The sequence below is a fragment of the Erpetoichthys calabaricus genome, chromosome 11, assembly GCF_900747795.2.
Source record: "Erpetoichthys calabaricus chromosome 11, fErpCal1.3, whole genome shotgun sequence".
NCBI classification, from domain to species: domain Eukaryota; kingdom Metazoa; phylum Chordata; class Cladistia; order Polypteriformes; family Polypteridae; genus Erpetoichthys; species Erpetoichthys calabaricus.
Genome location: NC_041404.2, coordinates 67176089 through 67191720, shown reverse-complemented (window position 1 = coordinate 67191720; position 15632 = coordinate 67176089). Strand labels below are relative to the sequence as shown.

At 37.3% G+C, this 15632-nt stretch overlaps 1 protein-coding gene across 1 annotated transcript in view; it reads right to left on the bottom strand.

The window, feature by feature from the left end:
• The window catches only part of si:ch211-167b20.8 (uncharacterized), a 45951-nt gene that overhangs the window by 18750 nt on the left and 11569 nt on the right, over positions 1-15632 (bottom strand). Inside the window, exons 2-3 of the mRNA XM_028813267.2 lie at positions 11059-11108; positions 9461-9528 (exon numbers count right to left, since the gene is read on the bottom strand). Of these exons, the coding sequence (XP_028669100.2) occupies positions 9461-9528; positions 11059-11108 (118 nt within the window). The remainder of the gene's footprint in view (positions 1-9460; positions 9529-11058; positions 11109-15632) is intronic.

Below are 15632 nucleotides of genomic sequence, written 5' to 3'. Positions count from 1 at the left end.
GCTCCATGGTTACTCTCTCAGGTGGGCGTTAGCATATCAATCTCTTGGATCAACAGCACAAGTTTTCCACATTCGACTTACACGACCGACATTATAAAATACCAGAAACTATACGGTAAAATTAAGCCCAGACTTATCTGCGGGAGAACTTATCCCCAAGTATATACACGGTAATATCTAAAAAAAATATAATTATATATATCCGCTTCCATATATATATATATTATATAGAGTATGGTGTGTAATAACTGTTAAGACACATACTTTGTTTACATTACACTGTGTATCTTACATTTGCGCACAAGTTACTATACTAACCTTCTTGTGCCTAAAGACATTTGAGTTTTGGTAACGTTGAGCCATGTCATAAGAGAAAAAACAGATGTTTTGTTCATTTTCTCATTTTCTGTTTCATTTAGAAATTAATGCTGTTTCAGCTATAGAACAGGGCAGCACTGCACAGAATTTAAACAACCATGGCTGTCAGTCAAGAGGAGGTACGCATTGTATTACGTTATAACCAGGCAGTTTCAGGTAAATTCTTCAAGAGCAGGTTAAGTGGAGGTCAATGACTATGAATTGAGGCAGCTTCATCAAGGACTACCACTGATCTAAGCAATAACAATCAGAGTCATATATTTTCAGATAATGAATCTGAACACCCTGAAAACTAATCTTTAGTCTAGTTCTCATCTTCTTGATCCAAAGTATCATCAAGAAGAGGCTAAGTGACTCAAGGGAACATTGTTTCTATTCACAGTTAACAACAACAATATTTAACAATCCTGTTGATTTCTAAATTTAAATTTACAGAATTACTGTAGTTCAATGACAATAAAAGAATTTTCACATTTCACAACCCTAAAAATTGGTTGTGCTTAAAAACCAAGGTTCACTAAATGATGAAAAGCCCTCCCTTAGATATTTTTCTCTAAAATTAGAAAAGATCAACAGTTGAAAATTGATAATATCTCTCTATTATAAAAAAAATAGTTGAGATAATTGTAAGTACGAAAATTTTAATGTCTAAAAAATTTTTCGATGTCTCAAAAAAAGGACAGTAAAGATCGCATTAGCGCAAATTATTATAGCGTAAATTATTACTCAGTGAAATAACGGAACAGCAAAAAGAGATTGAATATATTGCTCAGATTTAAACTTTAAGTCGGAGACTTGTAGATCGTCTAATTTGTGTTGAAAGCGAGAATTAAAAGCTTCAACAAAATGTTGGCGCGGTATGAAGTCCCGTGAGACGGACACTTTTGCCATTAGATTCTTTCAAGTCATGCCTTACTTACAATCATTTTTAAACAAGACCATGGTCATCTAACCTCTCAATCGTGTGAATGATTTTGTCAGACACAGTTCCTGCGCTCTCAGCTCTGATAAATTTTATCAGGATAATAATTATATACGTTCTAGATGACACGTCAACAACTAAGCGAAGAAGAAAGAGCATGGACAAACAGTCAAAAAAGTCATCAAATTTATTAGAAAGAAAGAAACGATATTCACTCACAGGCAGTTAAACGTTGCGTTGTGTAACGAGGCGCTATACCAGTGCCCGACCCAACACAGATTAGATACGGGAGGCAAGTATGAAAATAAATAAACTTTATTTTCTTCAGCTGGAGGGCACATCTTCCCCGTGTCCCGCAGCCACAACACAGTTCCAAGCACAAACTCAAAACACACAAGGTATAGCACCACACTCCTCTCTTCTACCACCACTCATCCACAAGCTTTGCCCTCCTCCTCCCGACTCTGGCCGTTGAGTGGTGGTTGCTGGCTCCTTTTATGGCCCACCCGGAAGTTCTCCAGGTGCTTGATCACCTGTTTCTGGTTGCACTCCCGGGTGGGTCTGAAGATTTGTTCTCAGGAGCCCATGCAGCTCCCCCTGGTGGCCACCCCAGATCCCAACAGGGCTGTGGAGAACTCCGTCTCCCATGGAGCCCTGTGGGAAGCTGAGGCACCACCGTCAGCCAGAGAGGCTGCCACCAAGCGTCTCGGGGGAGGTGTTGAGCATCCTATGGTTGCTCACCCGGAACATACATCGAGGGGGTGTCCCAGCCGGGCATGGGACCCGGCTGTCCGCCACAGTTGTCACGATGTAACTCCAAACACGGAATCAAAATTCAATGTGATCTTGAAGAAAAGTCAATTCCAAATATTGTTTTTACTAAAGTTTTAAATCTAAAGCGAAAATAATGCATATGTAACAATTCCCATGAAAGTAACAATCTCTTTAAATTGCATATCCGGTTAAGCAAACCCGGGGGTGGGTGAGTGAAGCGAGCAGGGGGCGGAGCCTCCAGTCTCAAATAAAATAGTGCTGAAATCAAAAATGTGCTTACATTTGCAGGGCAAACCAGGTAATTCACTAGACACTGAACTGACCAAGAAGGATAGGTTCAGGCTAACAACTACTGCCTTCATCATCCCTTAGGTCTTCCATATTATGAAGTTAATACAGCAGGTCTATTGGCAAAGATCAATATTGATTGAGCCCATAACACGTCTACCAGTAAGAACACCAAAATATTAAAACATCCAAGTTCATATTACTATCCATGGCAGGGGCCTATTTACAATGTGGGTAGCTTGACATTTGAACCAAACCATGTGTAAAAAGAATAGCTGTTTAATTGGACCAGTCCTTATCTATTCTATATCTCATCAGCAATGGAAAGCTAGTGGGATAGATCTTTAAAACAGCAGAATATAAAACACAAGGAGCTGACACATAGGCTGGAAAAATCTTAAGTGAAGTACTGTTTGAATGTCTAGATCATTGGTTCCCAACCTTTCTTGGGTCAGAGCCCACTTTTTCAAAGAGTGATTCGATAGCGCCCCCCTTGGGTGAACTAAAATGAATATATTAGTGAGAAGACTGAGCTTGCTGTGATGAAACAAATTTTTCGATGTTTGGTGCCATTTTTGTCATCAGCAATCTTAAATTGCCATATTCCATCACTGACAATCTGTTTCTTTTCTTTGTTAATAGATTGTTGACCATGCTAAATCCTCTTTCGGCCAAATATGATGATGGGAGACTTGTAGATCGTCTGAAGGAATTCCGAAACAATCTGGTATTGATAAAAAAAACTTCTCATGTATTTATAGTAATGTTCAATGAACCTGTCAAAACAGGCATAGATTCGTTCCTCTGCACGTGCGTTAATCTTGTAAGGACTTGCATGATCAGAGAATGCATGACTTGTGCAAACTTGTAAATATAATGTACCAATACCTACTATTTAATACAGATGGGTCTTTCTTAATGGACATTTAGAATAATTGGTTGAAACATTGTGTTCGATGATTTTTAGTATTAATCTTTTTAGCGCATTCTTGCGAGTATTGCCCGAGGGGGTGGCGCCTGGTCTTCAACACCCCCTTAATATGCCTTGGACCAGAAGTGCCCCCTTAGATTTCTTCAGCGCCCACCAGTGGGCGGGACCTGCCCCATTGGAAACCTTAGGTCTAGATGAAACACAGCAGAAAGGATGTGATGTCCTTGGAAGTGTTCATAAAAACTAGTGAAAATGTTAACTGTAAAAATAAGCTGTTTTCAATTTGTAGCACTTGGAAAGAAGAATGGTGGAAGATTTTTAAACTCAGAAGTCTAAATAAAACTAAATGCTTTGAACGTTTTCTTTCACAAAACAACTAGTAGCATGAGGATAAACATAAGAGTACTTTAGCTATAGAAATTTACCAGCTATACAGATTATTATTCACAAACATTGAAAATGGGGTAGTCTGCCTATAATAGTAACCTTTTGCACCGAAGTGATCCTCCATGTGATAGAAAATGAAACATAACTGAGACACTGGAGATAACAGAACTGATGAAAGTTCACAGTTCATTTGGAAGTCGTCAGGGTCTGATCAGAATAAACAGAAAGGAGTTGGTACACAGTGTCAAAGTTCACCCAGCTTGAGATGCAAATACCAAGAGCACTTAGGAATGCCCTAAGGCAGTGTTTTCGTGAGTTGCAGGTTGCTGTCGGTGGGTTGCAAGAGGGTCGCTATGGATTACCTAAGCAATTTACAGCACAGCACAGTTTTTTTCTATATTTCTGACTTGTTTCACCAAGGGGTGAAAAGCTGTTCTACTCGTGGTCGTTATACCAAGGGGGACCTCACCTTTTGAAAGAAAGAGCTCAGGTAGTTGTCCAGTCCAAGAAGGTCACTATAATTATAAGGACTGCATTCTATAGTCAGGCAGCATATTCTCCACCATATAAAAGGAGTTCAATCAGCAGAGTTGTTTATTTACAGCACCACAATAAAGCAGAATTCTGCCCTGTATCACACCGAGCCTCTAAAAAATGCATCTCTATGAGATAAAAAAAAAAAAAAAAAAAAATCTAATCCAAGTGATTTTGTTCTGGTTTTGTCAGTGTCATGCCATCATAATAAGCAATCAAAACTATGGCATGAAAGTAGATGCAATTTGTAGCCAAAATGCAAAACATACAGGTCACGATATCAGAAGCACAAAAGAGACTGAAATACAGGATCTTTATGACTGTATGATGCTCAGCTTCATCATAGTCATATCTTCACATTTCTGTATTCTTGCTACATTTTTCTTTTATCTAGGAGCCATTTGTGACTACAAAGGTCTTGGCCAAAAACAGGAGAACTAAAGGGATCAGTAAAACGATTAAAGGATTAAGTCATATTAATAAGACTTAAAGCCAATGGAGGAGACATGCTCACAAACAAGCAAACCGTTAGTAAAATTGATGAAGAAAAAGCAAAAAGAAGCACATATGTATGTGTTTGAAAAGTTAAGACAAAATGTCCAAATTCAATAGAATAAAAGTCAACAATATACAAGAAATTAAAAAGGAAAAAGGCAAGGACTTGGAAAACATGAAAACTGAGCCCAGAGTGATGGTCATACATCTGTTTAAATATGCCAGCCAGTCAGCAAAATGTAATTAAAAGTAATTACACTTGCCATGCAGAAGGGGAGCAGTGAGGCAAACAGTGCGGCCAAAGACATAGCACAGTGACCAGTGACCAATACCACTGCATCTCACATACAATTCGTTTGCAGAACAACAAAAGGAACATGTAATTGCTGCAGAACTTATCGTTAAGCAATAAATCGGCACTTGAGATTGAGAATTTCACATAGAGATTAATAAATAAATAAGTCATGAGGAAATGCATGTAGCTTGTTTAAAGAGAAGACTAAACTAGGCTAAAATCAGCACTGTAGATGACTAAACAACTGGCAAAGCCATGAGATGTAGCCAAAATCATGCTGGGACATACACATGAAGAGGTAACTCTTTACAGGGGGTGGGGTGCCAGAGGTAAACAAACACCCAAACTTACTCAGAAGGACTCAATCTAACTGCAATGTCCTTGAATTTTGGCAAGGAAAAGAAAAAGAAAAAAAAAAAAACATGAAAAAATATGGATAGTGCATGGGCTAAACTGTAAAACTCTGGAGCTATAAGGAAGTAGTGTTAATCAACACATTACTATGCCCCATTACCTAGAAGCTGACCCCAGCATGTGGTTGGTCATGTCATCGAGGGGAATGAAAACCCAGCAGTAGTGCGGTCCCTGATATATACTGGTGCATCAGGTACCGACTATCATGGTGCATCCAAAGTCACCAAAATACTGAACCTTAGCCTTACTGCCTCTGAACTGCACATACACATAGCCTGTTAGTATTGATGCCACATACAATGCTGTCACTGAGTATGGGAGAGTAATATACACACAGAACATGTGCTCACATGTTCCAGAACTTTCTAGAATGTGATTCTAGATGAACACTTGTACATCTGTTTTTGTTAGATAGAATGGGAAGGTTATTCACACATTTGTATTGTGCTTAAATACTGTATAAACCTAAAAAAAAACCCAGTAAATTTGTAAACTGAAGATTAGATTAGCAGCTGTGGACAGAAAACAGTAAATGCTTTTTTTTTTTTTTTTTTAGAAGTTGAAGACTCAAAAACAGACAAGGAATACAAGGATAGTTTGTTATTGTATGATATTTACTATTAACTCCACATTTATAATTGCAATCCTAGTTAGGACAGGGCAAACAAATAATAGTAATACTAAACATGAACAGGTAGTCTAACTACAACTCTCTCTTTAATACTATAATTCTAGTCATACATTACTCATTTCAAAAATGTCATCCAAGGTGTTAGGAAGCGTATTCACCTAACTAGGTTTAGGAAATAACTCATGCTGGTTTGGAACAAACTTGGGACAGGAACCATTGGTGTTAAAGGAATGGCACAGACCAAATGGGTGCACATTACCTACAGTGCAGCTGAAGCTTCAATGAGCTGTGATCAACAGAAAACAAACACGGAATTAGACATTTCAAATTTTTTTTCTTGTTTATTAAATATCATGTTAACTCTAGCGCATCTAAGACAACAACTACTATCAACCTGGCAAGCATTATACACCGAGGATTTTTGATTAAAAATGCCTACTTTTAAGTTAGCGGTTAATGCAATCAAGAAGATATTTTATATTTAATATTATATTCTACATTAATTCATTTCTATTTTATGGATTTTCTGCATCTACTGACATGTGGGATAGGTTAACCAACTATAAAAGCTTCACAACTGATTGTTACTTCTAAGTTTCCTAATAATCTCATGAATGAGAATGATTATGGTATTTAATGCCAAAAGTGCAAGAATGTCTGTAATGAAACAGGGTCAGTAGCTTTAAGTAAAATGACCCAAGTTAAACATATTAATTGGAGAAGCGTACCACACATGTGTTGTGCCTTTATTAGAATAAATTAAGTAATTTTTGAATCACAAAAAAGCTGGCACAAAACATACAGTGCTTAATGTTATGTTAAGAAATGCCGGAAACTCCATAAAGATGTAAGTGAGTTTGGAAAACACATGAATGAATTAGTCAATCAATGAAACTGCATGTCATATAGCAGAGAAGTGACACTTGGAAAGAAATATTTATATATTCCATCACAAAATACCTATATCAAATTAATTATGGATTTTTTGTATGTTATTGTGCATTATATTTTCTCTAAATATAAACATTATGTAACACATAACACTCTCAAACCTTGTACTCCAAGCACTGGGTGAGAAGCAGGAGCCAGCCATGCACAGGGTGCCACACCAGAGGATCCACTCACTGCTACACTCACATACAGGCCAATTTAGAGTTGTGAATTAACCTAAAATGTATGTCCACTGGGGATGTGAATAATAAATATAACAAGAATATTTTGTCCCACAACAATGGATCTGATCTGTAAAGCAGAAACTGTTAAGTCCTGCACTACTGTGTCTCCCTAAATAAAAAATAAACTAGTTGAGAAAGATGACATCCATCACACATGCAGAAAAGATATAATTGTGTATATGCCTAGGCCTTCCCCAAAGTTGTTCCAGGCTAGGGATTAAAAGCCATTTCTGAGCAAACAAACACTGAATTTGCAATCTATTAAGGTAATAGGAGTGGGAAGACACCATTAGGGTGGGCAAGTGGACCAGCCACCCTAATCAATCAATCAGAATTTGGTCCCTTTAAAACCCAGAGAGACTGTTAGGTTTATTGTGTTCAATATTATTTTTGTACTGCACACTTGTGTTATTTTTTGTAGTAAAATTCTTGAAAAAATATATATTGGCCCCCCAGGCAGTACTTAGGTTTGGGGTTAGCTATACATCTTGTACAGGTAGAACTGGACAGACACAACTACATTTACATATGGGCACACCTATTATCATGCCTTTTAGTGGCACAACTATAATATGTGGTCACCACCTGAAGCCATTTTGTATTTTCTGTTAGCTGATGTATTTAAGCATCTTCACTTTACTCATTGGTCAGAGGATACATCTTTCATGTCTTTTGTTTCAGTGCATTTTTTAGCCTGTGTGTTCCTATTTTATCTCCCCATTCTTTTTCTTATAAAATCAGTTAATTTGGATTCTGACATTGATGCCTGCATTTCTTAGTAAGCCTTAAATGTTCCTTCAATTTGTTTCTAGTTAATAATTAGCTAATGATGATTGCCAATTTTTCCAGTGTCTTTTCTTTCTCTAGCTGCCAGTCTATTTAATTCATACATCCATCCATTTTCCAACCCATTGAATCCGAACACAGGGTCACAGGGGGTCTGCTGGAGCCAATCCCAGCCAACACTGGGCACAAGGCAGGAACCAATCCCGGGCAGGGTGCCAACCCACCGCAGAGTCTATTTAATATAATCTATATTTGAGTAATATCACTAGCTGCATCTGTTCTTTCAAGAGTGGCTGAGTTAACTATGACTGCTGAAGAGGGAGATACAGAGGGAGCAGCACTGTGGCAATTAAGAATCAACCCTTTACATACAGTATCTACTAACTTTCAAAAAACTATGTTGCATGAAACTGAAGAGAGGAAAGTATGGTCATATGAACAAAGTAATTCAAAGAAGGATTTGTTTTTAGGAATATTCTGAAAATATGAACAACTCATTCTATAGGAGATGTAAAAACGTATAAATGCAAAAGTATAAAAGCAAGAAGAATAATTAAGCAAATGACTTAACCTCACATGACTGTTGTGGCTGGCTTGGACTATGAAAGTCTATTATTAATGTTAGAGTACTCATGGTCAGCCTGATATTGTTAGGTTTGTGCTGATCCTGGAAAAACATGAAAGTTGTCATATTGAGACAGTCATTTACTTTCACCCAGTCACCTATACAGATAACCTCGGACATCTTACAGCAGGGACTCCATACACAAGGGACATGGTTTTAAAAAATGCGATTATCTTGTAAATTTAAATGAAGACAGATTCCCCCCCAAGCTTGGAGCATGCATTTTTGTGACTAAAGGAGCAAGGGTCTTTTTTTTCTTTGAATGGGGGATTTTGTGTACTCTCTCAGGCAAAGAGTGCTTTATGATGTCAGAGGCTAACTAATACTATTCTGGAACAACAACTGTGATGTTGTTTAAGAAGCAGTAGGAACCTGACGATAGTACCATCCATATTTTTAAGTATTTCTGTGTTAAATAATATATAGCTTTTCATGTATTTAGATTATTAAGGAATTTACCAAGAATTCTCAAAGATCCAATTTCACTGCTGAAAAATAATGTCTGCTCAATCCTACCACAAAATGATACAACTGGGTAACATTTTAAAGACAGAACATGAAAACCGGCCAGCTTTGACTAATTATTAATGATGATGCCTTACTTGAAAAGGATATTAAAACTGTACGGACTCTGTTACTTACTTAAAAAAATAAAAACAAATACTATTAAATTACAGTATATCATTAAATAATGTGTCAGATTTTATTTAAACTGATGTATCCATTATGATTAGAAATCAGTTTTTTGCATTGCTACATCTAAAACTGAGTGATGGGTAATCTTGAGTTCAGTAGATATTGAACTTATCAGAATAGAACACTCACCTCTATATTAATGTCAGGGTAAGCAAGAGATGAATGTTCTCTGTCTGCTGAAGTCTCTTCTGTATCCCCTAGGAAAAAAAAAAAAGAAAACCAGCAGGCAAAGATATTCAGAAATTCTATGCAAATTTAGCTCCTTTTAAATCTTCTTACTCTTACATTCCCACTTGACTACAAATTAATTTCAAAATTTTTTAAATCCTCAAAGACAAATCATCACACCGCTATCTCTTCTTATTCAGGTGGACTTCTGCCTTCTGGTAGAGATATAGCAATTATGTAGACTGGGCTGTTTCGTACAGAAATAAGAAGATTACATGTTTTCAACTTCTTTAAAAGAAATGAGTGGACCATAAAGATGCTAAATGGCAAGCACTTCATGTTATCATCCCAACATTAGAAACTGGGCTCAAAATACACTTTTTCAAAACTGCATGTCTGGCATGCCTCTATAAATTCACACTGAACTATAGAGACTTCTTAGCACTTTACAATAAAAGTGCTTTAAAGTGGTAATGCTTATTGTATTTGAAAGCTGAGTGATATTCAGACAAAAACTGTTTCCTTATTAATGGTGTTATTTGAATTGGAATGTCTTAAGGACTGCAAAGAGAATCACGTTTGGCTTAATTTACTAAATTATTTATATCATTGACACTAAATTCATCAACTTTTTCTTGTTATTTATTTGACTAGTCTTTATTTTTACAATAATATTTACTTATTAGCACATCTATTGAGAACCTTATTTTATATTGTTGTTACAGTTTTAAATATTTATTGACATTCTTCTACAAGAGTGTGCATTATTTGTCCAGCGGCTTTTAGGGGCAATTAAGCAGATTCATACTGTACTTATGCATCTCTTTGCCATTTGCTTAAATATTTAAAAAATATTTGAACAGCAACTCCTTTTTTAAAATCTACCACAGTTTTTTTTACCATACCATATTAAAAGGGATAATATACAAAAACCACAGTTTCAGTTTCAGAATGAGAATGCCAGCGGTTTCCAAAATAATCAAAATAGCAGGCAATCTTCAGAATTATTAATTGCATTCCAAATAATACTATAATATCATAAATATGTGCTAATATAATACAACATAACACTTTCTAAACTGGGGTGTGTGTATCCAGTAGGATCTGATACAAGGCTGGTAACAAGTTCACTGCAGAGCCATTCATATACTCACAAAGGGGCAACTTGCAAACTCCTAGTTAACCTAACACCAATGTCTTCTTTAAAAGTTAAGGGAAAACACAAAAGACACTGTGGGAGAATATGAAAACTCTAAACAGAAATGTGGTTATAGGACTTGAACCCAGGGGGTTATGTCCATGAGCCATGAGCAGCACTAACCACTGCACCACCCTATTTTGTTCATTTTTGTTTTAGCTTTTTAGTGGTTTGTCTCACATTGAGACTGTTTTACATGCATGTGGAACCAGGTGTCAAATTCATCTAACCCCAAAGTCCCAACTTCCTTACTCCTAAGACAAACATACATTATACTATAATAAAAGTAACAATCAGACTGTAGTGAAAAGTATACAGGCACTGAAAGTGCCCTTCCTTCTTTGCTGCAATATCCACTTACTCTCCATCACCTTGTGCTCATCCTCCATTTCTGGAATTTCATGTTCTGCCCTGAAAATATACCACAAAATAAATCAGTAAGAGGAAACCACATGACAATACTGAAGAAAGGTCAAAAGCAGATGACAAATCAAAATTAAAAATTTATATATATATAAATAAATAAAATTATACACACACACACACGCACGCACGCACACACACACAAAGGCAAAACTGACCTTGTGTTGGCACTTAACAGATGCAGCAGTTGTCAAAGTACCACTAGGGCCAAACGTCAAAGGTCAGAGGTATAGCCATTAAAGTTGAATATCAAGTTAAGGCACTTGTGTCTATTTAAATCTGTTGTGAACATTAGACAAGCAGCTAAAAAAGGCTTGCAATGGCATGCTATACAGGCTTATGCTCCTAAAATGGAAATGTATAAATCATTGTTAAAGAGGATGATATATTACTGAAAAGAAACAATCAAACTGACAAAATAAGCTTGATTAAAGACAACTTACATCTTGTCAGCAAGGAGCAATTAAAACCGGAGGTTAGATGTGTTACATTTAGCACAAATAGTGCTGTTCCTGAGAACAAAGAGGGTTCTCTCTACTAATCATCTAAATGCTAATTTTGAAAATGTCTCACCTTCTGTAAAGTTACACTAACTGAAGACATTATAATGCAAAAAAAGTCTTCTGACTTTTCCATACAGCATTGTTGATTTTTTTCTACCTTTCTAGGCAATTTGTACATCAAACATTGGTCTCTAGGAAAGCCCAACAATCTTAATTACCACTGCGTTGGAGTTAAATCAGTAGGCAACCACAAACAGTAGCCTAGAGACACAGAGCTGCAAAAGGCAACTGTTAATTAAGTTATCAACTCGTGGCTCGTCACAAGAGATGGTACAGCTTTGGCTCATAGCCAAGAGCTAGAGGTAAGCCATGCCACCACAACAAAAACCTCAAAATCTCATCTTCTGTCTACAAGGACAGCTGCGGCTTGAATAGTTATGAATGACGTGAACAACTTGGTTTTACCACAGAGTCAGGATGTCTTTTTCAGTTAGGTCCCACAATTCTACAGGTTAAGTTTGTGTGTACTTCATTGGAACACTTGAGTAAAAGGTAGTTATGCACTTTGTTAAAGCCTGCACCAAACGAACATTGTTTGGAATTTATATAATAATGGCAAGATGTAATCACATTGATTACATCTTGCCTGAAGAAGGGGCCTGAGTTGCCTCAAAAGCTTGCATATTGTATTCTATTTTAGTTAGCCAATAAAAGGTGTCATTTTGCTTGGCTTTTCTCTACATTCATAATGGCTAACATGGTACAACACCCTAGTACTATAATAATGGCAAGAATTCAGTGATGAAACAATTTCAGCAAACAATGCCTAGATATATGCCCATTTTTTCAACCAGCCTAGCCAAGAGGACTTGTATCTGAGCAGCATCAAAAATACAGGAATAATGCAGAAAGGTAGAAACCACACTTGGATGAGATAATGCTAAAAATACTATAAAAATAAAACATACCGTCTCTCTTCTAAAAAAGGACAAATTTCTCCACAAGCTCTGCTATGCTTTAGATGGTTAGGACAAACTTAAATTGAACATTTAATTTTCATTATCTTCCCTGAGTTTAAATTCGTGTAATTTCTGAAGCATTTGAATCATATGATTCAGCACTTTCCAAATTTACTTTGAATTGTACTTTTGTGTATTTTGTAATGCACCATAAAATGATGCATTCTGGGAATGGCTAATGGGCCAACCAGCATGCCACAGCAAACATGGCTATTGTAGGGAATTTAAAGCTTCAAAACCCTGTGGGAAAAAATAAGATATTTATAGACGGGCTCCTTTTTCTAAGATTGGTTCTTACCTTGTTTTAATGATACCAACACTGGCTCCAGCCCTCATGCAGTTGTGGCCTGGATTAAGCATGTTTGAAAACTTTACTTTCATGATATTTTCTAACCTATTTGCTTGACAACATAAAACAAGTTCTGTTATAAAAATATTCAAACCCTACCAATCATCATATTTCAATAAATAATATGAAAACAGTAACAAACACTCTGAAACTCAGAGTCATGGATGCCTGGAACCTGTACTAGAATGAAACTACATAAATGGAATTGTTTGTACAAACTAATTATCTAACACTAAAATGTTGTTATATGTGAAGAAGGTTCAACTGCAGTAAAACATTTAAATAAAATATGTCATTAAAATCTGATGAGCATATACTCATTCACCTTCTCAAGTTACCTCACATGGGGCCACCTTTAGCCCCTTTCAAATTAACACTCCAGTCCCTCGTTTTTTTCAACCCACATTCTAGCTTTCCAAGTCTTGTCTGGAAAATAGCTAGCATGGATTGGAATCAAGTTAGTTTGAGAGTTTGTCTAGGACAGGCATGTGCAACCTTGACAGGACTATGGGCCGGATTAGAAAGTAGAAAGATTACGCGGGCCGGAGTACTTCAGGATATACCCTAAGTTCTTGTCAATAAGCCGCGGCTTATCTAAGGAAAAAAGTTGTGAAAATGAAAAAATAGAATATTGGCTTATACATAAGTCCGGCTTATACATCCATCGCGGGGGTTGTGTTCCAGAGCCACCCGCGAAATAAGAATATCCGCGAAGTAGAAACCATATGTTTATATGGTTATTTTTATATTGTCATGCTTGGGTCACAGATTTGCGCAGAAACACAGGAGGTTGTAGAGAGACAGGAACGTTATTCAAACACTGCAAACAAACATTTGTCTCTTTTTCAAAAGTTTAAACTGTGCTCCATGACAAGACAGAGATGACAGTTCCGTCTCACAATTAAAAGAATGCAAACATATCTTCCTCTTCAAAGGAGTGAAGCAAACAAATCAATATGTCTGTTTGGCTTTTAAGTATGCGAAGCACCGCGGCACAAAGCTGTTGAAGGCGGCAGCTCACACCCCCTCCGTCAGGAGCAGACAAAGAGAGAGAGAGGGAGAGTTTGTTTTTCAGTCAAAAATCAATACGTGCCCTTCGAGCTTTTAAGTATGCGAAGCACTGTGCAGCATGTCTTTTCAGGAATCAGCTTTACAAAAGATAGCAACGTGAAGATAATCTTTCAGCATTTTTAGACGAGTGTCCGTATCGTCTAGGTGTGCAAACAGCCCCCCTGCTCAATCCCCATACGTCAGGATCACAGATAGTCAGCGCAAGAGAGACAGAGAACAGTAAGCCGGGTAGCTTCTCAGCCATCTGCCAATAGCGTCCCTTGTATGAAATCAACTGGGCAAACCAACTGAGGAAGCATGTACCAGAAATTAAAAGACCCATTGTCCGCAGAAATCCGCGATATATATTTAAATATGCTTACATATAAAATCACAATTTAAATGACCGCTACGCGCTCGTGTTGACTCGGCGACGCCCAGAGCAGAAAGAACGCGCTCCGGCCGCTCCAACCGCGCCATGCGGGGAGTGAGAGAGACGGCAATATCTCACACTCTCTCCCCCCTTAAAGAAATTAAATGGGCGCGAGTGAGACCACTGACCTCCCTCCCTTCTATTAGTTATAGGTTATAGTACGTTCGGCTTATCCATGAGTCCGGCTTATCTATGATACGATTTTATTTTAAAAATTCGTATGATTTTTGGTCTCCGGCTAATACATGAGTCCGGCTTATAGACAAGAACTTAGGGTATATGTATTTCTGAAAATCAAAAATGCAAGAAGGCCAAAAAAAAACCAACAAATATTTATTAATATATTAATAAAAACTCTTTATTAATGCGACGATTGAGATTGCATGGTGGACACGCATGACAGTAGAGCAGAGAGATGCAGCAGAGTCAACGACTACGTGACTACGAGCTCTTGCACACTTTATAAACGTGCAACAGTTCCGGACGTGCCGTAAAAGTGGGGGAAGCACAATATAAAGTACTTCAGAAAACACTGGCCGCATCATACTATCAAAAATAATCCAACAATACCACAAGAACAAACAGGCATCACCAAGAGGGTTAACGGGCCAGATTCAATGATATTTGGAAAAGTCGTTGCGGGCCGTATAAAATCAGTACGCGGGCCGGATTCGGCCCACGGGCCGTAGGTTGCACATGCCTGGTCTAGGATGTGATATGTAGAAAAGAGTGCGATAATGAGGACATGGTAACTTAAAATCAGTATATGGTCAGGCTGTTTACTTTATTGATACAATGTTAACAATAGCTACTACAGGTATAATGATCTATCAAAAATGTAGCAATCACTAAATGTTTATTTTAAACATCAATGATTATTAATAAAAACAATATATGCTTCCTTATGAGGGATAACCTGAATACTTTGCCTTCCCTTGCTATCTATGTGTGTGTGTCTCCACTGGGTTCTTCTCATTGAGTAAAAGAAAATGTACTATAAAACAGAAAACTACTAAATCCAGGTTAATGTCATCATCACCATCATCATCATTTTCACCCTTTGCCCTGATGAGGGTCATGGTAGAATCAAACTGAACTGACCTGACCAGTCCATCCTGTCTTCACATTCTTTCAAGATCTTTTAGGCAACTCTCAGAT